Source organism: Penicillium robsamsonii (genome assembly GCF_028829455.1).
Source record: "Penicillium robsamsonii strain IBT 29466 chromosome Unknown utg000003l_segment0_segment0, whole genome shotgun sequence".
Lineage (NCBI taxonomy): Eukaryota > Fungi > Ascomycota > Eurotiomycetes > Eurotiales > Aspergillaceae > Penicillium > Penicillium robsamsonii.
Window position 1 is genome coordinate 1,569,060 of NW_026643221.1, and position 26,629 is coordinate 1,595,688.

The window sequence follows — 26,629 nt, forward strand, 5'->3', positions numbered from 1 at the left end:
GGTGGCCTAATTTCATGCCACCTATTTCTCGCCTGGCAGCGGTTTGCACCATACAAGACCTCTTGAAGCACCCGAATCATGGTGTGTAGCCACGCTGAATGTTCTCTCTGATCAACTGAAGAACCAGATCGAATAGGTCAAAGGAAGCGACCTTTGTCTCTCGCTCCCCTTTGCTCTTTTTCTCTTCAACAACCAGAATGGTACCCCGATATTTTGACATGATCAGGGAGATGTGACTTACACCAACCAAACATCTGCTATCCATGGAGATCAGCCACATACATCTATCTTATTAGTCATCACATCCTGCATCCCAGCTGTCAGCGCCATTAGCAACCGAGTAACCACTAGTATCATAGCCTGGTTGCAGACGATATGGCTTAAAAGCACATCGACCACTAAACTTAAATACAACATCATATGCGGATGTATCGTCCAAGATTTCTGTCATACTGATATAGATGTGATCCAAGTGTCTGAAAGACTGGACGAGATAAGCCTCTTGCCGGTCCCCGCCAAGAAACCCAACCCCCAGGTGTTGGGTTCAGGGGTTTTCCTTGGCGAGTACCAGCGCTGGCTTACTAACTTTCTGCTAAACAAAACTGCCCAAGTGTGCGTTGAGCACACTATAGCAATTTCCCCAACCGAATTCCCCATTGATCTTATTGAAGCTGACCAACTTGCGGGTGGATCGGGTGGATCGGGTGGACCGCTTGATACTATCGGTTTCATGTGACTTTTAGCGGCGCGCAAACGCCGATGGGCAAATCCATATGCCGATCTCTGTGATTAATCGGGGAAAAGGTCCACGGGTTCATTGTGGATATTGTAGCAGCTGCAGGAAGCGGTCGCCTGGCAATTATTAATAATTCCCGGTCATTAACTAACTATTACTTACTATTGCTCGGTAGTGACCGTCGCCTGGGGAAGAATTCCCCGCCCCCACGTTCTTCTCAATGCTACCCCACACATTTGCACTTGACCTACAACTAGAAACTGCAGAAGTTCTAACCGTAGAGGGACCGAACGAATAGAATTATATCACAGTGTGCCTGCCTATAGCAATTCAAGACCGCAGGTGTGCCTTTCCCACATTCATGTGCTACATGTGCTACAGATATACTTTCCGAAACGCATACGGCTATTCTAATGTCTTTTAAAGATCCCAACGGGGGACGCAAGTCTAACACGTACTCAATTACCGGATGAGTCCGGAAAGATGGTTGAGGAAGGATGATCCTTCGGCTTTCAGATTGGAACCCGCGTTGGGATCAATTGTCGGAGAATGTCCGACTTCCCTATGGGTTGAAAACCGATTAATCCTTTTTTTTATTCCCTTATTCTGCTCTCATGATTACACTATTTGCCCAGGTGCCATGGTCAGAATACGCACGGGGGACTTCATCAAACTACAAGCTGTCGAATTACTATATGTTACAACAGAGATAGTTCTTGTCTGTGTACACAGTCAAGCAGAGTCGCCCCAGTGGGTTGAAATCCCCGCAAATTTTATTCCACCAATGCACTTATTCCACCAATGGCAATTGTGCCCAGCTTCGGTTGCCGATAGCCGCCTGTCCAAGCTGGGATTCTATATTGTGCTGGGCGCCCTATATACTTGTTACCGCTAGATCATTCTTCTTCGATCTCCCTTCCACTAATTACACCAGTAAATACAGATCTTGAACCTCGGCACTTTGGTATGGAAGACAAGAAAGAAAACCTCCCAGATGTCCTGGGGTCGCAGAGTGGAAATGATGTCCAGCACATAGAGGAGAACCTCAAGGCCTCGGTGGCAGGAAAAATCAACCAAGGAGAAGACACTGAACTGTATCTTGCAGCAATCCAGAGATATCCTAATGATGAGGCCATCGACAAAGAAGCAGAAAGGAGGTTGAAACGCAAGCTTGACATACACCTCCTTCCACTTCTTGGCATATGCTACTTCTTTTATGTTGGTTGTCTCAAGCCCGCTCTGTTTAGGCCACAGCTAACACTGTCTGTCTCTAATAGTATGTTGATAAGACGACACTTTCCTACGCAGCAATTTTTGGCATCAAAGACGACCTCCATCTATCCGGTTCAGAATACTCGTGGTTGTCAAGTATTTTCTACTTTGGATGGCTTGTTTGGGCAATCCCATCTAACCTCCTCATGCAACGGAGCCGGATGGCTTGGTATCTCGCCTTCAACATCTTCATGTGGGGCGTGCTTCTCATGTGTGAGGCTGCATCGCAGAACTTCGGCGCACTTGCGGCACTCCGAATCCTTTCTGGCGCGTTCGAGGCGATTGCTGACCCTGCCTTCATGCTCGTCGTCTCTACATACTATACCCGTGCCGAGCAACCGTGGCGTATTTCGGCATACTACTTATGGAATGGTATCGGTGTTTCCGGTGGCGGTCTGATTGGTATGTTTCATTCATTATCACTGCCATGAGTGGCGAACACTTACTGTGATGTTTAGGCTATGGAATTGGCAATATCAAAGGTGGTCTCCAATCGTGGCGCTACGAGTTCCTCATCGTCGGTGCTATTTGCGCTGCCTGGGGAATTGCAATCGGTCTCCTGTTGCCTAACTCGCCAGCAACATTCTGGGGCTTCAATCGTGAAGAGAAGCTCTTGATGATTGCGCGACTGCGATCTAATCAGACCGGTATTGAGGGACGGAAAGTTAACTGGGGTCAGGTCAAAGAGGCATTTTTCGATTATAAGACGTGGCTATTCACCGTCTTGGGCTTCCTTGCTAATGTTCCCAACGGCGGAATATCCAACTTCTCTACTTTGGTTATCCAAGGCCTCGGCTTCGATACACTCAATACGGCCCTTCTTGGTATACCCCAGGGAGTAATCGTGGTTATTTGGATCGTCCTTGGAGGATACGCCAACCAATACATGCCTAAGAATAGCCGCACTCTAGTCTGCGCACTTTTCATGATCCCGACGATTGCGGGCGCCCTGGGCTTCTTACTTGCCCCCGAAAATGCATACGTTGGCCGGTTAATCTGCTTGTACGTCGATCTAACTAATCCTTGTCCTTAAAAAGCAACGACTAATTGATATCCAGCTATCTTACCGGATCATATCAAGCCTCCTTCGTGATATCCCTTTCCCTTGTTACCTCCAATACTGGTGGACAGTCCAAGAAAATGATCGTATCTGGAATGATCTGGTTTGGAGCATGCATCGGCAACATTGCTAGTCCCTTCTTCTACAAATCTGAGCAAGCGCCGGCATATCCCTTGGGTATCGGCTCTCTGCTGGTTGCCAACTGCCTTGAGCTCATGCTTTTCTTTGTTCTTCGCTATGCCTTTATCTGGGAGAACCGACGAAAGGAGAAGATACGTGAGGAATTGAGGGAGAGAGGGGCTTATGCTGATCTTATGGCCGATTCCACGGCCTTCGCTGATCTTACCGATACACAAAACCCGAATTTTGAGTACGTATATTGAGAGGAAGATGCCATGGTGGGAACCTGCGCTTCAGAATGATGAATGCAGGTCTTGATCGGAGTGTCAGCGCGGACAATGTGATTCCTTGTGCTAGATAGAAAGATAGATTCGTTTCAGTGACGTGCAAGTATCCGGGATATTTGAAAATATCACAGTCATATCGAAAAAGGTCTCTCCTTGCTGTGATCAATTTAACCACAAGGGCCAATTTATTCAAAGTGGTCCATCTCTTTTGCTTAGAACCATCCTCTGCTGTCGTCACATGATTCGAAATCATAATGCAAGATCACCTCACAAAGCATCAAACGCATGGTATAATGAGCCATTCTAAAATCTTTAAGAATTAAATACAGTAGATCAAACACATCTCGATAACCTTAAAACTCAATGAGTGGACATAATGTTTACCGATGCAATTTCTAGTACCGATACAGAACGATCTCCATACATCCTTGCCATCTTTGGAGAATCCATTGTCTGTCTCCGAAATATATCAACATTGGAAAAGGAAAGAGTCTGGATTATGGGAAACTACCACATAAATATGGTAATCCGGTTCAACTGGATAGGCCCGGCACGATCCATTGATACATGCATTGAGTGGTTTTATTTCGCTCATTGGGGCCATATTGATACATTTTCGTTGCAACACACGACTCTTGAGGAGCTCAGGACATAGTGGCTCTGCTTGGCTGGCACTTCGGGACAGCTCGCCTCTTCATTTTTGACGCACCTTGCAGTCCTCACTGTCGACACAATGTTACTATTTGCTTTCGAGGGTAATTCTCGTTGACTAGGACTCAGTATCATCTAAGACAAAGCAGCGCTATCTAGATTTTGACAGCACACCGATAACGCCTTCATTGAATTTCAAAGTCTCATGGAATCCATAGCCTTCGGTGGAAGGTGGCACATGAGAGGTTTCTGATATTGGCATAAAGTCGACTACCAGACTGTGCCTGATTAGCACACTATCAAGATTCGATGGCAAGTACTGAATCATTTGCACTAGTCTCACTTGGTACAATGAAGGGTAAATCTTGTTTGGGCGACTGAAATCGACATCCCTACCACTTTTACTTTAGAGATACCATAATGGATGACCCTCGTAATAGAGAATGGAAGCCAATAATGACTATATCTAATTAGGACTAAACCTTATTCCAACAGTGTTCTACTTAGCTAGATTGGGGGTTAAGAGAGAGAAACGTGAAACTAAAGGTTTTCAGCAAAAACATGCAGTGAGGATTCGCTGGTAGTCACCCACCCAACTACTAAATCACTAGCGTATGAATCATGTACGGCCAATGGTTCGGTGGGTGTCGATAGGTAAGAAATAGGTGAAGGTCGCTTTAAAGTCGCAGACCAGGGGTGAAAGGGGGGAGAAGCGAAGGAAATCAGCTTCGCTCGGCTACCGCACTGGCCTTCTAGTCTTATCTACGATTGGACAAACCACTCCGTACTGTCTAAAATACTCATTCTCTTGGCATCAGCCCGAGTATTTTTGAGCTTCGTCTCACTCCCCCAAACCCCCAACCCCGACTCATCGATCAACCGACGCGCAAAACAGATGCCACCGATTTGGCAGCATGGCAACGGTTGATATTGCCCATTTTTGCTCCATGGATGTACTTCTCGGGGATCCACCAAACTCGATTGCACCGTCTCGTTTCTCTTATTACGCTGGGGATGAGATCTTGGGGTCAGTCTCCATTAGATCCAAGATTGATGTACGATTTGACTCGTTAGATATATATTTTATCGGTCAGTACCTCACTTGACAAATTTTCTTCCAGCCAATCTACCAAGAAGGTTGCTTATTCTAGGAGTAGGCGAAGAATCCACAACACTGCTGAACGAGAAGACTACCCATCGGTTTCAGACTATCAAATTTCGAATAGATGACACAGATCTTCCGCCAGGGAATATTTTTCAAAAGAATTATGAATATCGCTTTAAATTTGCCTTTGATGGACCTGCTCGTCTGTCTGGGGTTTCCTGCAATCACTTTATTCGCAATGTTCTTGTCCGGGAGGCCCATCTGCAGCCTCCCCCAAGCTTTGGTGATTCAACAATAGCCGGGTTTGATGGCCGGCTCCACAATGACTTCGCACCCTCAGCTTGCAAGATAATTTATAAGATTCAGGCCAAACTAAGTCGCAAGAGTTTAGCCTCAGCGGAACCACAAATTATGCTGCAAAGGAGCCTCAACATACGAGTCAAACCGACTGGACAAGCATTGATTCCATCCTCAATGTACAGTGGGAGCCAGTACCATCCGCAACAGACTATCGATATTCGAAATCGTGGTTCGAATCTTACCTTGGGCCGTTTAGTTGCGACAATTATAGCGCCCGAACTTTTCTATCTTCCCTCACACGAGACAAACGGATCTATGCGCCAGACAGTTCGTATCAGTCTTCGCTATGACAAAATAGGCAGACATGAAGACCTACCCCGTGTTCACTCTCTACGAGGGCGTCTCATAGCTACTACGTTTTTCACAAATACCTTTCATTGTGATATACCGGCGAAAAAGAAAGATATTTTCGGACAGGCCACCAATTTCTCTGACAGCATTCTCACTCGATTTTCTCATCCTATCACGTCGCTTAAATGGACATCCGAGCAATCGGCTTACTCCTCTTCCACTCTGCTTGTGCCGGTCAATATTTCTCACCAATACATAATTCCAACCTTTCATTCGTGTCACATCTCACGCGTTTACACCTTAGAATTACGACTGAAGGTGCACGGTGCTCCTTCAGTGGAAATTGCGGCTCCAATCCACATATTGCCTTGCGAGAATCAACCTATTCTGCCCCCATATAGCGAGTGATGGTTTATGCGGCTGTTGCCGGGCATGAGACCCATGGAAAGTTTTTGCAGAGTAACAAGGTAGATCCGTAAGTGCTCCCCTGTACTGAATCCTCGAGGTTGCTAATGGTTATTTTAGCGGTGCACCCGTCTCCCAGGAGAAAGCCGGACAGGCCTTTGTCGAGAGATTGTGGAAGGACATTACCACGGAGGCTAGCCAGTATGATGCCGAGTTGCAGAGCTTCGCTTGATTTGGAGTTGAGATATATGATACCTCTGAAATGTTTGATTCTCAACGTTTCCTATTCTGTTATCATATTCCGTTATCACTGTGGCTTGGGTCGGGCCGCTGCATTGATACATTTACAATGAAGCATTCGACGTTATTCACACATATGTTTACTAGGTCCGCCTTATAGTAGGCTAGGACAGCTTTATATGGGGTAGCGAGACACAATGATCTATGGAGCAAAAAAGCAATCAAGATAAATCCTATACTATACGCTTTAAGAGATCTTTAGGCGGGTTTACGCTATTTCCGATGTAGACTAATTTTACTATCTCGGTGGAGCCGTAGTGGGACCCATAGCCTTAGTTAACTGGAGATGTCTCTTATTGGTTCTTACTGGAAATAGGAATAAGCACTAAAATCTCACTGATAGTTCAAGTTAGGCTAGCTGACCTCAGGAGATACCGCTCTTCCATGGTTAGGTTACTACATGGATATGGCTAGTGCCCGACATCTTGGCAACTCGGTTTTGTCAGCTAACACTGATTGGCCCGATAAATGGCCCGATGGATCGTTTCCACGCCTGGGGATGACTTCTCCACATGGCTTTATATCTGATGCCTGTTGAATTCTAACATTCGCACACTTCACTTTTCATCTAGAGTATTTCTCTAACTCTTTGGTCGTTGACCCTGCCTCTGAGAATGGAGGTAGTAATGGGTTCACACTCGACAAACGAGACTGAAAAAGGGGGTACTGACCCCACTAGAGGGGACGATTGACGGCAATAACGTGTCGAATGTTCACTATGGCACGCAACTCCCACCTATGGATGGCGGAATGAATGCCTGGCTGTTCCTCGCTGCATGCTTTGTTATGGAGGCTCTCGTCTGGGGATTCGCATTCACCTACGGTGTTTTCCAAGCGTATTACAGCGATATCCCGCAATTCAAGGACTCTGGTAATATCGCTGTCGTTGGAACCTGCGCTATGGTAGCAAAGAATTGAATATCCGCTGTTCTAAACCAACCCGAACTGACCTATATACGCTAGGGAATCATGTATCTCGACCTCCCTCTTGTCTTTGCCGCCTACAGGTAATGGCCCAAATACCAGCGCTTTGGCTACGGTCTAGGTGTACTGTTAATGTGTCCCGCTCTCGGCCTGAGCTCCCTCGCTACAAACACCAACCTCCTCATCATAACTCAAGGAATCTTCTATGCGCTTAGCGGCAGCATCGCCTATGCCCCCTGCATTCTCTTAATGGAAGAGTGGTTCGACCGACGAAAGGGCCTCGCCTTCGGCGTCATGTTGGCCGGCACCGGAAATGGCGGTGTCGTCCTCCCTATCGTCATGGAACAGCTGCTGGGTAAGTACGGATTCCGAATCAGCCTGCGTGCCTTCGCAGTCGTGCTGTTTATCCTCACCGCGCCGCTGGTCTACTTCGTCAAACCACGCGTGCCGATCGTAAATAACTAACCCAGTCCACCACCCCCGAACTTCCGGTTCATGTTTACGTCCACCTTTGCACTCTTCGAATTTTGCAATACTGTCGAGGCCCTCGGGTTTTTCTTACCATCTATCTACCTCCCGACTTACACAGGCATGATCGGCGCCTCGAGCTCCCTCCAAGCACTCACTGTTATCCTCTTTAACTTGGCCTCCGTCGTTGGGTGCGTGCTTATGGGCGCCATCATCGACAAACTCGATGTGACACTGTGCATTCTCGTTTCAACTATCGGATCCTCTATTGGCGTCTTCATCATCTGGGGCTTCTCCATGTCCCTTGCTCCTCTGTTCATCTTCTCAATCGTATACGGACTCTTCGCAGGCTCGTACACCAGTACCTGGCCTGGTATTATGCGGGAGGTAGTCCGCAAAAAGCCCTCCGCTGAATCAAGCATTGTCTTTGCTTGTCTTGCAGTCGGAAGAGGCGTCGTAAATTTGGCTTCAGGTCCCCTTAGTGAGGCTCTAATTCATGGCAAGCCGTGGGAGGGGGATGCTGGGTATGGATATGGGAGTGGATGTGGATCCCTGATTGTTTTCACGGGTGTCACAGGCATCGTGGGTGGTGGAACTTATATTGCGAGGCGTATGAAGTGGTTGTAAATTTTGCCACGCTACTCTTTAGGGCCTACGGTCTTGGTGGATATTGGTGGATTGTCCGACACTCGCTAATATATAAAAGCCTGTATATTTTGGTGCGCATGGTATTAAACTGTTCTAGGAAACAAATCCAGCCCAAACTATTCTCACCCAAGTTCCTTCGCTCTTTGACCCATCGCAACAGGGATTATGAGCCGTAACCTGGTACTACAGGTCTTCTAGTAAGGGGTCGAATAATCTCCCAAAGCACTGCTAACGTGGAAATAACAAGATGGCCTTGACGACCCGAGCACCAACTCTTGTCAAACTTGAATAACCATCAGGCTGCGACCGCTTAATCACACAGATGGAGCGAGACAGATCGCCATTTCGGAGTGTCCACAAATTTGGTCTTGACCAGAACCTCCGTCGCCAAAACGGCCTTGTCAAAGATATCAATCTTTTTGTGGCCTATACTTGTTCCATTTGAAACAAGCTTGAAAGGCACATCCGCAGCACTACTAACATCTTGACTCTCAACGACCTTCGCATGCACCTCGTATGACCGAATCACTTGGCCATTCGTTTGATCCTCCATCAACACAATGCGGTCAATGTTAGTGGGTTTGTCAAGCTTGATAGTATACTCCCCCTTGTCATTGGATGAGTGCGCAACATCACCTGCAACAGGCTTGCCATAGCACGAGTTGATGAAATTACCTAGTTCCTTGTAGCGGGCTGCGTGTTCCTTTGGGATAACTCCGCTTCGATCAGGGGAAAGGTCCAATTCGAGGATACAGTTTCGGCCGACGGTCTTGTGGTAGACGCCTATCATCTCTTCAAGAGATCTTAATGGTTGATCAACGCCAAAGAACCAACGATCCTCGGTCTGCAAGGTGGTATCGCATTCGGCAGGGCAAAAATACGGGCTCGTATGGTCTCCGCCATCATTTGTCAGGCCACTATAACAGTCAATTTCGTTTTCAGTATAACTCAGAAGATTGGTTTTGCATACGTGGACCAATTCTCCTCTGGGGCTTCACCAATTTCCGTTCCAATCCATCGAACTGGAATAAATGTAAGCACGCCATTCCACCCCAAGGGAAACCGAACAAGAATGAAACTCACTTGAATTAGCCGATACGCAGGTTCCCTCCGTGTCACATCCATTGAAAATAACCGCTTGGGGCTGGGTTTCCTTCAAGAGTGTCTCAATCTTATCTTTCTGGTCGTTGCTGTAACCTCCATCAAACCAGATCTTTACAGCAAAACAATTAGCAATGAAACTCTGCCGGCCCTAGCGGCTCAGTCATACCTCAGTCAAGCTGCCATAGCCCTTCCACAATTCACTTAATTGGTTATAGACAATTTGGTCGTATGTACCATTCGTGATATTAACTTGGCCGGGGGCCCAAGTGCCGGCACGAACATCTGAATCTTGCACATTCAGATAATTGTTTACCACGACACTGTAATAGAACCCATGCCCGATATCGTACTTTTTGGCTGAGTCCACAAAGCTCTTGACGATATTCTGGCCATGGACAGGTGATTGGGCGATTGTATAGTCGTATGGGACGGTCTGGTTTTCCCGGTCTTGGAAAGTGACTTCACTCGGCCAGATCGCAAATCCACAGTTATGCTTGGCGACAAGAGTAGCATACTTTGCGCCTAGAGCAACAGCTGAGTCCATCCACCCATCGGTGTTTATTGAGGTTGGGTCAAATAGGGATATGTCAGGAACAAGGTCAGGGACCTTGTTGCAGCCATCAATGTCAAGATAGGTGGCTATCTCAAAATGAATTAGTACTCCAATTTCCTTATCTTGCAAAGCCAATTGCTCCTTTGTTGGAAGTGCAATCTTCGAACCATCGATCGGAGAAACGCGGAACTTGGGCTGGTAGGAGCCGGCCAACGCGCCTGTTGCTGCGCATATGCCGGTCAATATATGGTTGGTGAATCTCATGGTCCGACAAGGTGGTGAGGCTGTTGGAGTCTAGTAGTGTAAAGTGGGCTCGATATAGAATCTGATATTCCTTCGAGCTCATGGTGGGCACTATCGCCAACATTATATGTGAAGCCCTTGGTGATGTAACGTACCAAATATATTCCTACGGTAGTATGAAGAAGAAATGTTAGAGGGGAAGAAACCATTTCATGAAGTCGACATCAGTCACGTCATTTGCTTGAGTGTTGTAGTTGCATCCTTCGGCTACATTTCGATGTCCTTGAAGGGAGCCCTCACCAATGGGCAAATAGAGATCGTATCTTGATTAGGTGGAACACATCTTTTCTGCGGATGGCGTTGATCTTTCCCTGGGGAGAGTAGCTTGCTAGACCTACTTGAGTGCAAATCTGCATATATGCAAGCAAAATTATTTGTCGATATGTTACCCTTCCCGAAACTCCAAGATATCCAATGCGGGGTAAATAGATACAAGCTGTAACGTCACACTGGCTATGGGTTTGAGGGCAACAATCTACGACTCGTAGTTAGTCTAAATTATTTGCCAGCGATCATTTTTGGTGTCCTATTGTCTTGTTAGGTCTTTCGCCATAGTCCCTGGAATTTTGGTTGGCATTTGATCGGCGGGCGATGTAGGATGTAACCATTTTTTTCTATAGTTTATAGATTTTGGGCAGATTGTAATTCGTAAACGTAGCCCGAATCCCCTTGGTCGCGCGATGGCCGCACAGAGCTTTAGACTCTAGTTTATGAGAGGTCGATCATCCTGCTACAGGCGGTGCTGTAACAGTATGTCCTCTGGTATCTCAGTCAGCACACGATACTAATATCGGGTAGTATTATTTATAAGGCAATCTATAACCTATTTATCAGTCTTGTATGCGTTGTACCTCTATCAATGGTATTAATAACGGGTGAGAGGATCTGGAAGTGTCACTAAACAGACAGGACGAGTAGAAAATATATCTGGCATCTTGAAGAAAATATGGTCCTGTTGTGCCTATCGGACTGAGTGAAGTTTTATATGCAACACTGCAGAGTTTCAACGGAAGACAGTCAACTATCCAGACAAGAGAGAATTCTGACATATGAAGACATAGATGGTCACCGCACAAAAGGAGGACCAGACCTTTACCAAATTCCAGTTTTATGCCGTCAAGCATTGGGGCGGAGCGCAATGTGGACAAACACCGCGATACGCGCCGCCTGCTATCTCATGGTCTCTGTTTGAAATCTCTCAAGGAGCAGGTAAATCAGTAACTGCACTCTTCTCCCGCGAAGGGGTGACAGTCATGCCTCTGACTCTCCCCGCCGACAACACTTTCGTCAATAATTATTGGCTTCTTGGCCCTACCCAGAAGTGTGTATACTCCTGTCAGACTTTCTAATCTCTAGCAACTTAGCTTTCACAACTCTGAGAACCTCAACTGACATTCCAACCATAACTGACCGAGACTCGAGATTTTATCACATTGAAACCAAGTCATGGCTGATCATCACCCCACAGGTCCTAATGTAATACACAATCCATCCATGTAATTCCACAAGGGTGATGAAGCTACATATTATGAAACACATACTCAGGGTTCATTGACTCTGAAAGGACTCCGAGACCCCTGCATGCGATCTGCAGCAATATCGCTTATAGTGAGTCCCAGAGCCGATCATGTTTGGCATTCGATTCTCGCAGCTTTATAGATCTTCTCAAAAGAAAAGATGCCATGCACCAACGTTGTGCGAATATCAAGATGCTTGGGTTGCGGAATATTTAATCTGCTTGTAAATCAATGGTTAAACGAGTATAGTTGGATATCTCAGGCTAAATAAGCGCTACTTCAAAGGCTAACAAGACTAACTCACAAAATCGTGTCATAACAAGTCATCGAACTCGCGTGATTCATGTGGCCTGTCACGATGGGACTGTACCAGGAAGACAAGGCGACTAAGGACACCGAATTCAAGCTTTAGTTTGATGCTGTATACCATCGATTTGAGAGTAGTTTGGATGACAAAATAGTTCAGATATTCAAATACCAAGAGGACAACGTCCATCATGATAATCAAGGCGTTGATGACGAGCAGCTGGTACATGATCTTCCTGTTCGGGTTGTGGCCATGGATGGTCGCGAACGACATGCGAAGGATTTCGATAGTTTTGGAGATATAGAGGCCGGAAATGATGAATTCTTGAAGACAGAAGCCGGTGAGTTCGATGCGCTCCATTATTGTGTAGCCATGGGTCCAAACCGGGGTACGGATGAAGTTCGACCCATACGTGAGCACAGTGGTTGGGATATGCAAAACGACGGCGTTGATAATTATCATTGCTAGGACAAGGCGGCTAACAGTCAAATCCTGCACGACAATATTGAGGCGCGAAAATAGCACAAGCGCTTGTCCTGTGACCATAAAATACCATCCGATGGTCGAAAATGTGAGAGAGAACCAAAGTGGCCCTATGTCGTAGTACTTTAGGAGAAAGCTCAGAGACTGCGGGATGACCCCCAGTAGCGTGGAGCAAAGCAGACTCCAGAAGTATAGCCCACGGTAACGGCGGAAGGAGGCGAAAATGAGCGCCAATAGTTCGATGGAGTTGTAAAGAGCGATGCCCAGGAACACGGTGAAAGTGGCCTTGATAGTGAAGTCTTGTCCTGAGTATTCCCCTATCACCCCATCCACAGAGAAGTCGGACATTTTACGCTCAGCGAGTGAATCTGGCGGGCACGGGAGTGAGATGCGCACGACGGTCTGTAAACCTGGACAGGCGCCGAAGCATTGGTCACTGATGATGACCAAGGCACTCAGGGCCCCTAGGGATTTCCGCTCTCAGTGAAGGCAAACGTTCATCGTGGATGGATTCGAGGGACTACGTCAATAGTCATTATTATAATAGCGGAAAGAGCACCGGATACTCTCTGGCCCTCAATTTCCACACTAATAACCGAATGGCAAGATTTCACGCCAACTAACGAACGACATTACGAGACTAAAAACGCCTAAAACCCCTTAACGGATCCAGCTTAGTCACCACGGGTCGAAACAAAATAAAACGGTGATTGTGATTCTTATTGGAGCAAGAGGAGACAAATACGCTAATCTTCACACCTGAGTGCCACTTAATTCCCACATTTCTTAAGCATTTAGGGTTCTTAATAAGTAACTCACATGCCCGGTGCGCACCAACACAAGGTCTGTGCGTTACGGGCTTGACGTGAGAAATCTGTGTTTTCCCCATTAAATCAAGCCAATAGCATATGTACTTCCAATTATAAGCGAGGTACGGAGTAAGTAGGTACGTTTTAGGCTTTGGCCCTTCGGGACTCGCCGTTGCGACGGAAGTATATCGCTTTATGTGAGCAAGTCTAACAGCGGTATCGGGCATTCCTCGCATAGCTCAAGCATTTGATCTTATGTTACAATTGTTATATCTTTATACTCGAGATTGTTTAGGCAGCATAGCAAAGTTACCGAAGGGTTCCTACATTAGTTCTAACCCTATCCTTTCGAATTACTACCTAGATACGTACAAGTGGACGCAGTCCTTTGGCTCGTCAAATAGACGTATGGGCCCAGGTAGTCCCTACTCTAACACTTCACCCCTATCCCACAAAGCGCACAGGCACCTGGAATCCACGTGCTGGTTCGAACTTGGGGTCCCAGGAGTTAGAGTATCCGAGGTGCATCGGCAGTAGTAGTGGGTTCCGCAAAAATCAGAGCTCGGACTTGGATGCTCTTGGGAATTCATTTATTCTCATTCTGCTATAATCATAGTTCTCACACGATAGTTTCATCCGTTTGCATTAATCCGGTTAAAGTCCCACTTGTATCATAAAGAAATTTTTGGTTGCATTTGCCAGGCGCTTTGATTCGTCTCTTCCCCAGACTAGGATCAAAAGGATCCGGGGATACTGCGGGGAGCGGGGAGGATTGGCCACCTGCCCCGACAACTACCCGTCAGCTTATAACAAACGGTCTGTGCTCACGCGCCACGGTGTTAGATCGCACTGGTTTTTCCTTGTGGGCAATAATGAAAAATAAAAATAATAGACCGGATTACAGAGTGAAGTTAAGCCATTCAAAGCTCAATAAGTATTCCTCTGACTACATTTCAACCTTTAATCACGTAAACGGAATCATTGACTCTGCAATTGGATCGAATGTGCCATATGGACAAGCACATATTATCAGGTATTTATGTAGCCAAAATTCTTCACCATAGCAACGTCCTGTTTCTGGCTTTGCCTAGGGGGCTTTTTTCCATTCTTTTTGTTTTTCTGTCAACATATTCGTCTACATTGACCTTTCAAAATTCCAGGGGAAGGTAAATATTGAAACCTTAACCCGTCACTTTCTCCAGTACATACTGCGTCAAATATGCTTCGTCTGTCACCTTTTTACCTACCAACCAAAAAGTCTACGTCTGCCGATGCAAGTCAATTGGCCCGACTCATTTTAAGCCATCTCCATTGATCATATTATGATAATTTTTTCCAAACATGTACGGGCCTAGCAAACCCCTCCTCGTCCCTCTCAAATTGCAGTATCCTCTCAAATCCCTGCGCTTTCAACTCATCCTCAAACGGTGGTCTGATCTGGATCGTCTTATACGTCTCTCTCAATTCTTTATTCTTCTTTGAAGCTCTCGCATAATTGCTCATAGGCTGCGGCTCCATGACAAGATAGCCCCCCTCATTCAGTATGTTTTTTATGTGCGCAAATAGCGTCAGCATCCCAGCGTCTCCGTTGTTGAGATGTATCCACTTGGTCACAGAGAGCAGTAGGACAACGTCGAACTTGCCCAGCGCGGTACCCGTGTACGCGGACGCATCCACGAAGTCAAAGTGCTCAAATGTGCACGGCCCGTCCGGGTACGCCGCCTTCGCCTGCCCGATCAACCACGGGTCGATATCGACACCGACTGAGGCGGCCGCGCCGCAATGCGCTATCGCCTCATAGGTCAGTTTGCCCGCGTTGCAGCCTAGGTCTATGACTCGCGCATTGCGGAGGATATCTGATGGGAGAATGGAAAGGCGCTCGTCCGGAACGGTGGGGGCCCGGAACTTGGCGTAATATTGGTGGTAATTGCCATGGCGCGCGGCGAGGTGCGTAGCTTTGAAGCGCTCTGCTTTGGAGAGTTCTGTTGCAGGTGGGGGATGATGGCATGCTTCTGCCATATTTGGAGATAGTGCGATCAGAGAGGCAGGCATGTTTCGGTAATGATATTGATTATGTCGGGAATAAAATGTGGAATGATGTGACTAACATCAAGTTTATCACACCAGATACGCCATATATTAGAAGTTATAAGTCTTAAAATTCTGTGATCAATGCCAAAGTTTTGTCGCGCTCCCGAGAGGTTTGTGGGGTTTGCATACTCTCAGTGCCTGAGGCACTAGCTCCTTAGCAGATCCTATGGCCCTGAGGTTTCCACAATATGACGTCAGCTTTGCTTACTGTTTTTTTCCGCGTTCTCGCTACTCGTGCAACCCTAACATCCGAGGTCGTACTCAACATGCCATTCAGACAGGCGCTTCAGGGCATTTTCGATAAGGCAGACAAGGCTTGGGAGGAAATAAGCCATCGCGCCCCTCAGCCGGTACCGTCGTACAACAACCATCCCCCACCGCCTATTCCAACCTCTACCAAACCACCACTAGCTTATCAGGAACAGCACTCGCAACCCCAGATCTACTGGCGGCCAAATCTACATCCGCAAGTACCGGTATCCTCCAACTTTCATCACGAACTGGGCCAACATGGATGGGGCAACAATGAGTCGCAGAATTATACCGACAGCCCGCAAAACTCATTCCATTCAACCCAGGGTGATGCGGTGATCGTGCGCGCTCTGATCAACCACGGGCATCCCGACCCTGCCCAGAAGTTTACCAGCGCCAGACTTTCGAGTCTCCAGACCCTCAGCCGACCACGGGGCTGTCTGTCGGCCAGGATTACGGCGCCGGTGGCCCGTGGTATCTGGCCTGCCTTTTGGTTGCTGCCTAAAGACCCCTTCAAGTGGCCCGAGGATGGCGAAGTCGATATAATGGAAGCTTGGAATGGCGATGCTGTCAACCACACGTGTCTGCATTGGGGCCACTTCAATGGCGAGGACTGGAACAAGCATCGCGTTCTCGAAACCCCCATCCCCAACATTAGCTCGCCGGCGGGGGTGAGGTACGATTTTATCTGGGACGAGGACGAAACATCGGGCAGGGGACGCTTGATCTGGTTGATTGACGGCACACCCATCATGAGGGCCGAGAAGCCGCCTGGCACGAGGAAGATGAGTGAGTTCAGAATCCTCATCAACATCGCTGTTGGAGGAAATGTCTGTCAGGGAAATATGCCCAGTGATGGATGCTACGAGACAGTGGTCCGTGAGTTAGCCATGTGGGACGCACCGCCTGGGGGTTGGAACGAGTTTGACAGGGCTTGGTGGAATGCCAAAGACGGCAATGCCATGTAACGAAAGGAAGGAAATTTACATTGCAAAGTATACCCTCATCCCCTACTTTCTACAAAAGGTATCTCTGACTAGCCGAGTGAGATGAGTGTCGCATGGCGATAAACCAAATTTAATAATTTAAATAAAGGTTCAAAGCGATGAGGCCGTCTTAGGTATCTCCACCATTTCGATGTGTTAATCATTATGGTACTATAGTATTCCTAATCATCACATGAATATACTGTCCAGTAGAAATTGTAGCTTGAGACTCCTGGGATTCACCGCAGATGTTGTAGGATGTCACCAAGATGCTAACTGCTTTTCCTGGCTGACATGATCTCATAGACTTTTCCAATATTACCTCTCAGTCGGATACACAACTATCCGATCCAAATCCGCACCCTTGTAATCAAACCCATTGTATAGCCCGCCGACTGTAATAGTATTCTTCTTCCCCTTGTTCAGGGTCAGCTGCAGCGGAGTGGATAGAATGACACCTTTGTGGGTATCTCGTTGGTATAGAGTTTGTATGCTCGAAGGGTCTCCGTTGACGATCACGCTGCTAATCCGACGCAATTGCCATGAACCGCCGATTCTATCAGGGGTACCTCCAGCTATTGAACATATTAGAATATCAGATCCATACCATGGCTCTGAGCAATGTGCAGATGAGAATTTACTTACGTTGGTCGCCGAAGCCCAAATCGTCAATGTCTAATAATAATGTCAGTGTCGTGTATGGAGATGGAAAGTAAAAGCTGTAAACGTACTTTGATAGTAGAATGACACCCATTGAGGCTTTCCAGATCCCTCAATGTTTTCAAATGTAACGGTACTGTCGTTTCCATATATTCCAGTGAGAATAACGCCATCGGTAGCAAAATTCTTTCAGTATATCATATTAGCCACAGATAGTCCAGTGTCTGAAATAATAGAACTGTACTCACTGCCTCCTGCTTATATGTATCACCGTGCGTCTTCGCCTTTTTGGCGCTGTATGTTTTTCCCTTGATAGGTTTCCAGTCCCCGGTTTTCCTAGTATTCAGTTAGTACGGATGCCATGGTAAAAAGGAAGACAGCACACATACACGTCAAGGTCATAAACATCGTGCCACTCTAACTCTAGAGTCTTCTTAGATTCATCGGTCTGAATTGGCAACCAGATATAGCGACTGTCCCAGACAGAATTGGAGTCCCATTGGTCTCCAATGTACAAGTGGGTTGTCTTTTTCGTCCCCTCAATTCTGAGCGTGAATCCCGACTGTGAGTTGAAAGTCCGTGTATATAACGGCGCAATGGTGAAAGGCTGTGACCAGGGGCCGCTTAGTGAGTCGGCCCGGAATGCCACCACGTCTGAATCATTAGCCAAGCAATACATACACGATGGGGAACTAGACCTCTTACTATTTGGCCTATATCCTGTCTTATGGCTCATAAGTGCCCAGTAGCTCTTCTCTGTCTGCATGATAGTGGGCGCCTCCAGATCAAATTTTGGGAATCGATACACGACCTTTTCGAGCGCCGTGAGATTGCTGTTCATGCTTGAGAGATACACATCTCGTCCATCTCGACTATCTCCGTTCGAGTAAAGGGCATAGGATCGGCCATCCTTGTAGTCGGTGAACAAGCCAAAATCCTGGGACCAGTTTCCAAGTGGCGCTGACGCGTCAACAAAGGTGTACGGCCCGCCGATGGTGGAGGACACCGCATGGCCTTGGAGAAGGAGCCCGTAGGTGGAGTTGTCTGCATGCCACCACATCTGTCTAATCAGCCTTGGGGTGCAAAATTTGAGAGAAGTCCGCATGCATACATGATAATCCTCAGTCTCTGGGCTGTATGCCACCTTAGGTCGTTGTATCACGCCACCGGGGGCAATATATGGATGTCCCTTGATTGGGGCTGTATATGTTAGAATATCGACCTATCTCCAGCACGGCCATGGAGCGTTACCTAGGGCCAGTCCCCCCGATTTCCAGGTACTCAGATCCTCCGAACTATAAACAGAGACACCTCCGCCTTCCGGCTCATCTTCTGTCTTATGTTCGCCGAACCACCAGAAGCGGCCAGACTTCTGGTCGAAGGTAATCCCGGCACCGTGCGCATTAATGAAGTTACCATCTGTGTCGCGCCATCTTCCTCCGGGGACAATGTATTTACTTTTTGCTGAGACAGCTAAAAGGGTAGCCAGACAGGCTGATAACAGTCTCATGTTGATGGAGTTGTGCAAATTGATTTCCTTTGGATGTCAGGGCCTACATCTATTCTTCAAGTTGGAATTAATTTATAGCACCATCTACCTACATAGCTATCGGTCTCTATTGTACCGACATTGCGGGGTAAAATATATATAAATTACACCTTATTTTCTTCATCTTGGCATGGATATTACTTGTAGTTTGTCTTTCAAAACATTGAATCCTTATGATATTCATATGCCCCTTTTTCACGCCTAGCAAGTAAATACGTAGTTAGGGATCAATTTAACCCATCTAGGTTCCTCATTCTTACATATTATCATCCCAGTGTTATGCAAGGAATCCTTGCCAACGCGGGAAAATGCCTCCTAATGCCAAGCATCCCCGTAATCTCATCCCCGCAATAAAGCAATAAAGCTCCAATAATGCCGAACTTTTATTGGATGCATTAAGTAGGCTAGCGGGCGACGGAAAGTTTTTATCCGTCTATTGCATGAGAATAACCTTAGGCCTAAGGACGATCCCACGAGTAAATGATATTTCTTGAGGCCAGGCCGCTCAAGCTAGTGGACAGTTACACCACCCTTCTTTGGGCAGCACATAAACGGTCCTATATATTAATGGCGAATCCAATGGGAAAATGCATCCTTTATGATGAGTATAGAAGAAAGAGAGTCCTCAAGATTTGGGATATAAGTCTGCGTTTTATTTGGTGGGCTGGTTCCTTGCTGGTTCCTCTTATAATTTCAAATGATCGTACCTAAGATTTCATCGTGGATGGAAGAGGTAGAAAATATACTAATGAGGATATGTAGACATTTACAAATACTTTCGCCTCAATTTTGAGCCCAGCCTTTTGTCAATGGCCAGACTAAACTGAGGATATTCAGTCTCATCTATCTACTTAGAGAGATGTTTATTTTAGAAGTGGCATGATACTGGAAGGAGAAAGGAAAGTGGAGATGAATATAAGCTTGCGTTGGCTTCACCGAGAGGCTACTAGTCAACAGCACCACGTAGAGGTCCAAGCTCGTGGCTGTTGGATCCCCCGGGACGCTCTCTGCTGTCCCAGGAGACCCCGGTCTTCATGGAAGACCGGTCGATTCGTTGTTGGGACTCGGGTCTGGGTCTGAGTTGTTGTCATGGTCGGGGTCGTGGTCGCTACAAGTCGCGGGTCGGGTTGCACTGCAGATACACATCTAGCAGAATCTCAGTTCCGGCCGGTTTCGTGGTCTCTAGTGAATTTCGTAGCCACTAGCTCGCTCCATCGAATCGATACAAGTCAGACTTCGCAAGCCCAGTGTCTGCAACAAATTAGCGAACTTCTATGCCGAGTGTGATCAGGTTTCCGACTCCCTCGGTTTCCACGTCTCCGTCGACGATTCGAAGTTTTCACTCGGCCACTCGGCCGTCACCTCAGAATCTTTGCCACCTCCGACCGACCCCTCGGTCGGATGCCCTATGTTCTTCATCAAACTCAGTAGAGGCCGTTAGGATCAAGTCATGAAACAGTAAGAATCGATGGATAATGATAGGGGTGGATAGTGCATAGGATTGCTGTAGGAAGGAAATTCAGGAGAAAGAAAAGGAGGAATGGGTGCCCATTATATGTTACCACAAGCAGGATTGCTATGCCCCATCTATTCCGTTTACTAATTAGGAAATAGGTTTGACTTTGACGAAGTAATTGAACTTTGCGATAGGTCAAAGGTTAAATCTACATTTGATTGGCCAGCATACATTGAGATACCACATACGTCAAAGCTTATTCTACTACAAACTTTATTCTATCCATGGATGTATGTGAGCTTCTTCTTGAAAAGAGTCGGGAGCAACACGTTGACAAGCTTTCCAAGGTTGGAGCCCCTGCACAGCAGATTTCGAGTGATACGGCACATATCACCTGTCAAAATTAGCATTTCCGCAGGTACCTGCAGATCAGGCTCGAGATCCACGGCCCAATCTGAGGCCGGGAGGACGCACCTAGACACAAAGTACGCATGGCTTGGAATGTAGGAAACTCCATGGATAAGCCCAAGTCATTTTTGGCGATCAGGCACAAAGTTAAGACTGACTTTTCCTGACTTTTGCCGTCTTTATATTTCACCAACTGTCTCTAGAGTTGATTTACCACATCGCAAGTGAATTCCCCGATGCCAGATACGGGCCGTTATAGGTTTAATTTGAGATTTTTAGTAAAATAAATTGCTAACTTTGAACTGACAATTAACTCGTCGGTCACGCTGACTATACGGCATGTAGGCTAAAGTGACGGCTAGAAAAACTGTATTGCATGCTTGGCTTTAGCTCTGTTATGAGGTGTTTGAAAAGAGGAGCCTAGCCTTTTGACGGGTTTCATTGAATAGCACACTTTGGCCATGTGAACTTGGAAGTCTTACGGGGTGATTGCGAAAACCCACTTAGTTGGAAGGCACCGCTCCTTTGTTTGGAAACTTCTCTTCCTTTCTCCACACCAAATCAAGGCTTCTCATCTCTTTTTCAAGAAAAATTGAAAAGATGAATTCTGTCGACGGCGATCCCTCGGCTCCTCCCAATCCTCCCCCTGGCCCTGGGTCCAGTGCTAATGGTCTCACCAGCCGCCAGCGTAAGCGGTTGAAGGAGAAGCGTCGCCAGCTAAGGAAGGCAAGTCCCGTTCTACCTCGTCACATCATTTGCCATGTCATTTAATCATGTTTCCCCTTTGTGTGTGCACCTCTCAGAAATCTTCCTGGGAATCACTCATCTTTCTGTCGATTCAACATGTGTCGCACATCCCAAGGTTGACGATAGATCCTCCCTCCACAATGCCTGACCCTCCAGATGTTTGCGCAACGACACTCATATCGAATCTAGAAGGAAGCACCAAAGGCCGCTGAAGAACATGCCTCCCGCGTGGTTGAGCTCTACTCTCGCGCAGTACAGGCGCAGGCAAATGTCAGATACTCCCGCTTTCTTTCCCCGTTGATCCAAACCAGTCTTCTTCTGGGGTGGTACGAGTGAATATGAGGTCTGACGAGTATGATCTGACTAGCTTGTTGCCGCCATCTGTGCTGGTTTTAGTGTGCCTAGCAGCGGTATGGTCGGTATGGGCCGTGGTGGTGGCCGTGGTGGCCGTGGCCATGATGGTGGTCGCGGTGCTCTCCACTACACCACCACGGGCGCACCGGCGCTTGCTACTCCCGGTCCCGCCAGTACCACAGGCGCCTCCCCGACCCTCCATACCCGCAATGCCCCCCTCGCGCAGCGAGATCCGGCCCGCGAGCAACGAAACCCTCCACTGGCCTACAACGCCCCTCATTGGGCTCATGCATCTGGACTCCCCCCACGTCAGCACCCTCGTGGTAAGTCGGCTCATCTGTCACTATCTCTTGAATCCTCTTGTGGATGGGTCGTTATACGCGCACAGAGCATGCAATATATAACAAAACTGACATATTCTTCGATTATAGCCAATGATACTCAATGAGGGAGTAGAATGGAATGTCGTCCCCTGCATCTAGAACCTACCCGGGCAGGTTTTAGATTGCATTTTGAATGAATCGAATGTTCATCAGGCCCGACCGGGGCACCCTAGAAAGAGCAGGTCCGGGCCCGCTCTTCATAATTGTTTTTTGATGTTTTTCGCCCAGTGGGTGCTTGTTTGTTTATTCGGGAAAAAGGCATTGGATAAAACAAATATTGCATCGTCACGATAAGATCGATAACTATTGGCCGAGACTAGGTGAAGGCTTTCAAGCAGCAGGTTGAAATAGATTCAACACCTTTAGCCAGAGAACCAAGGCATGTAGTAAAATACAACAATGACTTTGAGGTAAGATTTACCATAGGTACAGTCACTAGGCAAAGTTATCTGTCTGTACCGCCTTCTATTCAAGACCGCCGCCCGTTGTCTTCGAATTTTGAATGGCGGAGAATAAATTTGCCGGCAGAATATTGGATCGGGGTAACTTTTTGCGGAATTCACATATGAAATATGAAGCAAGGGTAGGGATGTACATCACGTGATTGTATCACATGACCTCAAGGATAAAGCTTTTGTTAAACCGGACGGAACACGGAAGTAGCTATCCGCTTCCGGTGAGATCGGCAGGTTAATGTTACTGAATTTATTTTAATCACTCATTATAATGAGGAATGAAATTGGAACGATCCTTTGTCTAATATTATACAGTATTTATAGGGAAAAAAAAAATTCTTAGTAGGCTTGCTCAATGTTCAGACAGTGGCTTTCAGGCAGGGAGAGTGGGCCCGGAGCCGGAACGGAACAGGAACTCATGTTACATGCTCCTTCGACGACGCCAAAGTTTTCATAGAGATTAGAGTATCCATTCCAGATACACTCCACCTAATGCGGGGAAAAGCATTCAAGAATCCGGGGTCTTTCATATTTTTCGATGCGATGTAAGACATTATCCAGGCACAGGGCCAAATAATGCCTGTAGAGACTGTCCTCCCCCCTGGCAGACACGAAAAATCAGTACATAAAAAGATCATCTTGGTTCCATATATTCCGAATATTCCGCTCGAAATCTCGGTTTTATTTGCATATTCCAACCATTGCTTCACTCTGCCTGTTCTCATAGTTATCTTCCCCAGACAAGGAAATAGTGGGGCCATGGGAGTCAGAGATTTCTTCAAAGATCATCGTTGGTGCTCGATGAGTCAACACCAACTTGCAACCAACCCATTAACAATACCAGCATGGAGAAAGACATGGAGAAGGATATGGAGAAAGTCATGGATGTAGAGAAGTCACAAGATCCGTTTGCCGGAGAAGTTGTTGGTGGAGTGCGTTACAGGAGTATGAAATGGTGGTAAGTCTACACTTGCAGGATTCGCAGCAAGCTATCGCAGTAAGCTAATAAAACTTGCGTTCAGGAACTGTGCAATCTGTACGTACGCCCCAATTGGACTAAATCCAATCATGGACCACAACTAAGCAGCCAATAGTGATGATTGCTCAGTCTGTCTCATTGGGAGTTCTCTCCCTCCCATCGTCGATGGCAGTCTTGGGTTTGGTCCCGTACGTCTGATGAAAATTCCTCTGAACTTTATTATGAACTCGTGCTAATCTTGGCAGTGGCTGTATCATTATTGTTGGGATCGGAGCTTTGACAACCTACACTGGATATGTTGTCGGCCAATTCAAACTGCGATACCCTCAAATTCACAACATGGCAGATGCCGCAGATATCTTATTCGGCGCCTGGGGTCGCGAGATCGTTGGAGTCGCCCAGGTTATGTGTTTCATTTTCCTTATGGGCGCTCATGTGTTGACATTCTCTATCATGATGAACACTCTTACTGAACACGGCGCTTGTACCATCATTTTCTGTCTGGTGGGAACCGTCCTCTGCTTCATCCTAACCCTGTCAAGGCGCATGGAGGAAGTTTCATATCTGGGCATTATCTGTATGACAGGACTCCTTCCTGTTGTTGAAACTAAACTAACAACTACTAGCCTCGCTATCAATCTTCACCGCCGTAGTGATCACCATGATCGCTGTTGGCATTGAAGCACCCGATCCCAGAGCATATGCTATTACCCACCCATCTCTGATTAACGGCTTTTCCGCTACACTTAACATTGTCCTTGCTTATTCTGGCCATATGTCATTTTTCAGCTTCCAGTCGGAGCTGGAAGATCCACGTGACTACCCCAAAGCGCTGATTGCCTTCCAAGCAACGGACACATCGCTGTATCTCGTGACTGCCCTCGTCATTTACCGATATGCCGGGCCGGATGTCCTCAGCCCCGCCCTGCTGAGTGCGAGTGAAATCGTTTCGAAGGTTGCATTCGGCATTTCCATCGGTACGATCGTCATTGCTGGAGTGGTCATTTGTCACGTCGGTGCAAAGACCATTTACGTGCGGCTGTTCCGTGGCACCCACATGATGAGCGAGAGGTCTTTCCGTTCATATGGCAGTTGGGTGCTGATCACTTTCCTCATGTGGGTTATCGCCTGGGTGATCGCACTCGCGATCCCTGTGTTCAACGATCTGCTCAACATGATCGCGGCGGCATTCTGCAGCTGGTTTTCTTTCGGTCTGGAGGGCCTCTTTTGGTTGAAGATGAACCGCGGACGGTACTTTTCAAGCAAACGAAAGATCGCTTTAACTGCACTTAACGTCTTTCTTGTTGCCCTGTGTTGCCTGATTGTAAGTTTCCTACGTTTTAATTCACAACAGTCTGGTACTAACGAATTAGTGTGGCATGGGTCTTTGGGCCACAGGAACGAGCATTCGGGTCAATGCGCAGGCTGCACAAAAACCTTTCTCCTGCGCATCCAATGCCTAGACCAAGATTTTTCGTTTTGGTCTTACAGAATATCCTTATATAGATTGTATACATGCTACGATAGATTTAGAATGTACAATTACTTGCTGAAGCGCATTTTTCGCTGAATTCAATGACATTCAACCTGCGGTTTTCAACCGCCCATTACTCCATAAACATAAATACAAAGGGTATTTGGAGATATCATGCTGGGCTCGAACTTCGGGTGGGCGGGAAACGGTACCGTCAATCGGGATTTGACAGTAGATTCGCATGAAGCCCTGCTAAGCAGGGTTGAGAAGATTATGACAAGAGAATCTGATAGCAGCAAACGGCGGACCCAACCCTTGGTCGCATTCCAACTGAGTCATTGTCTGATACTCTTCTGGTAGCTTTTCATCGAGGACAAATGTCTTAGCGGGTAAGGTGGAAGGGTGGTCAAGCCGAACTTCGGTGCCGGCGAGGTTATCGAAATCGCCGGGGCGGGACATCATGATAAGGAGAGAAAATGTGATACAGGTCCACGGCTTAAGAGAGTATAAGGCGTGCTGGTAATATCGATAAATAAGTGAATTATAAAAGTAAAGTTCTGCATAGAGAAAAGAAAGGCGGCGTAGAGCTGACGAGCATACTTATAGGTTAGTGCTCTCTACCTTAGGTGTTAACTGTATTGTGAAATATGTTAGCTACTAGTAAACTAAACTCACCTAGTAACCTGATAACCTAACGAGGTTTTTCCTTAAAAGTGAAAGCGCTATATGTATTAGAAGCTTTTTTTTTTAAAAAAAAAACTTAATTACCGTGCTTAATATGAGATGAACATGGCTCTCTTTCACCAGCCATAACGAAGGCAGCGAGGCGATCCTTAACTTACGGAATGATCCTTTACATGTGTTAAATGTTCCACCGCTCCTTAACAAAAAATCTTTCTCAATATAACTTCACTTATTTTTCCCTTCGTGTTCACAGCTCCTGCGGGCAGCGAGTAAGGACTCGAACGATCTAAAGTAACTTCTCCGTTAGGTAACTAAGCTGTATCTACAGTTTATTCGCATCGCTCTATTGATGCTCACTAAGTTCTTCAAGCGCTACCCTTAACCATTTAAGTATTTTAGCCCATCTTCTTGTATCTATCACCGGGCCTGGAAATCACGGTTCTTACGG

The 26,629-nt window shown here is 46.9% G+C and overlaps 12 protein-coding genes across 12 annotated transcripts; 7 read left to right on the forward strand and 5 right to left on the reverse strand.

Moving 5' to 3' along the window:
* Positions 1-1,702: 1,702 nt before the first annotated feature.
* On the forward strand, positions 1,703-3,451 carry N7447_005327 (Major facilitator superfamily domain general substrate transporter; the record flags this gene model as incomplete). The annotated part of the gene is made up of 4 exons (XM_057229589.1): positions 1,703-1,954; positions 2,014-2,410; positions 2,467-3,010; positions 3,067-3,451. 4 exons carry the CDS (start codon positions 1,703-1,705, stop codon positions 3,449-3,451), a joined length of 1,578 nt encoding a protein of 525 aa, XP_057084679.1.
* Positions 3,452-5,040: 1,589 nt separating this feature from the next.
* Positions 5,041-6,290, forward strand: N7447_005328 (uncharacterized protein; the record flags this gene model as incomplete). The annotated part of the gene is made up of 2 exons (XM_057229590.1): positions 5,041-5,215; positions 5,278-6,290. The coding sequence occupies 2 exons, from the start codon at positions 5,041-5,043 to the stop codon at positions 6,288-6,290; spliced, it is 1,188 nt and encodes a 395-aa protein (XP_057084680.1).
* Positions 6,291-7,201: 911 nt separating this feature from the next.
* Positions 7,202-8,606, forward strand: N7447_005329 (uncharacterized protein; the record flags this gene model as incomplete). Its single annotated transcript, XM_057229591.1, has 5 exons — positions 7,202-7,217; positions 7,267-7,490; positions 7,551-7,594; positions 7,667-7,930; positions 7,982-8,606. 5 exons carry the CDS (start codon positions 7,202-7,204, stop codon positions 8,604-8,606), a joined length of 1,173 nt encoding a protein of 390 aa, XP_057084681.1.
* A 331-nt stretch (positions 8,607-8,937) lies between these two features.
* On the reverse strand, positions 8,938-10,548 carry N7447_005330 (Glycoside hydrolase family 29; the record flags this gene model as incomplete). Its single annotated transcript, XM_057229592.1, has 4 exons — positions 8,938-9,544; positions 9,598-9,649; positions 9,711-9,840; positions 9,898-10,548. The coding sequence occupies 4 exons, from the start codon at positions 10,546-10,548 to the stop codon at positions 8,938-8,940; spliced, it is 1,440 nt and encodes a 479-aa protein (XP_057084682.1).
* Positions 10,549-11,648: 1,100 nt separating this feature from the next.
* Positions 11,649-12,062, forward strand: N7447_005331 (uncharacterized protein; the record flags this gene model as incomplete). Its single annotated transcript, XM_057229593.1, has 2 exons — positions 11,649-11,908; positions 12,056-12,062. 2 exons carry the CDS (start codon positions 11,649-11,651, stop codon positions 12,060-12,062), a joined length of 267 nt encoding a protein of 88 aa, XP_057084683.1.
* Positions 12,063-12,417: 355 nt separating this feature from the next.
* N7447_005332 (uncharacterized protein) lies at positions 12,418-13,242 on the reverse strand (the record flags this gene model as incomplete). The annotated part of the gene is made up of 1 exon (XM_057229594.1): positions 12,418-13,242. The coding sequence occupies one exon, from the start codon at positions 13,240-13,242 to the stop codon at positions 12,418-12,420; it is 825 nt and encodes a 274-aa protein (XP_057084684.1).
* A 1,781-nt stretch (positions 13,243-15,023) lies between these two features.
* N7447_005333 (class I SAM-dependent methyltransferase) lies at positions 15,024-15,722 on the reverse strand (the record flags this gene model as incomplete). The annotated part of the gene is made up of 1 exon (XM_057229595.1): positions 15,024-15,722. One exon carries the CDS (start codon positions 15,720-15,722, stop codon positions 15,024-15,026), a length of 699 nt encoding a protein of 232 aa, XP_057084685.1.
* Positions 15,723-16,060: 338 nt separating this feature from the next.
* On the forward strand, positions 16,061-17,014 carry N7447_005334 (glycoside hydrolase family 16 protein; the record flags this gene model as incomplete). Its single annotated transcript, XM_057229596.1, has 1 exon — positions 16,061-17,014. One exon carries the CDS (start codon positions 16,061-16,063, stop codon positions 17,012-17,014), a length of 954 nt encoding a protein of 317 aa, XP_057084686.1.
* Positions 17,015-17,350: 336 nt separating this feature from the next.
* N7447_005335 (uncharacterized protein) lies at positions 17,351-19,202 on the reverse strand (the record flags this gene model as incomplete). The annotated part of the gene is made up of 8 exons (XM_057229597.1): positions 17,351-17,607; positions 17,678-17,707; positions 17,764-17,878; positions 17,941-18,028; positions 18,082-18,346; positions 18,398-18,752; positions 18,804-18,892; positions 18,944-19,202. 8 exons carry the CDS (start codon positions 19,200-19,202, stop codon positions 17,351-17,353), a joined length of 1,458 nt encoding a protein of 485 aa, XP_057084687.1.
* Positions 19,203-21,705: 2,503 nt separating this feature from the next.
* N7447_005336 (uncharacterized protein) lies at positions 21,706-22,654 on the forward strand (the record flags this gene model as incomplete). The annotated part of the gene is made up of 4 exons (XM_057229598.1): positions 21,706-21,840; positions 22,042-22,178; positions 22,249-22,529; positions 22,638-22,654. 4 exons carry the CDS (start codon positions 21,706-21,708, stop codon positions 22,652-22,654), a joined length of 570 nt encoding a protein of 189 aa, XP_057084688.1.
* Positions 22,655-23,889: 1,235 nt separating this feature from the next.
* On the forward strand, positions 23,890-25,486 carry N7447_005337 (Amino acid transporter transmembrane; the record flags this gene model as incomplete). The annotated part of the gene is made up of 6 exons (XM_057229599.1): positions 23,890-24,002; positions 24,067-24,080; positions 24,139-24,211; positions 24,269-24,600; positions 24,650-25,347; positions 25,397-25,486. The coding sequence occupies 6 exons, from the start codon at positions 23,890-23,892 to the stop codon at positions 25,484-25,486; spliced, it is 1,320 nt and encodes a 439-aa protein (XP_057084689.1).
* Positions 25,487-25,749: 263 nt separating this feature from the next.
* Positions 25,750-25,956, reverse strand: N7447_005338 (uncharacterized protein; the record flags this gene model as incomplete). The annotated part of the gene is made up of 1 exon (XM_057229600.1): positions 25,750-25,956. One exon carries the CDS (start codon positions 25,954-25,956, stop codon positions 25,750-25,752), a length of 207 nt encoding a protein of 68 aa, XP_057084690.1.
* Between the last annotated feature and the right edge of the window lie 673 nt (positions 25,957-26,629).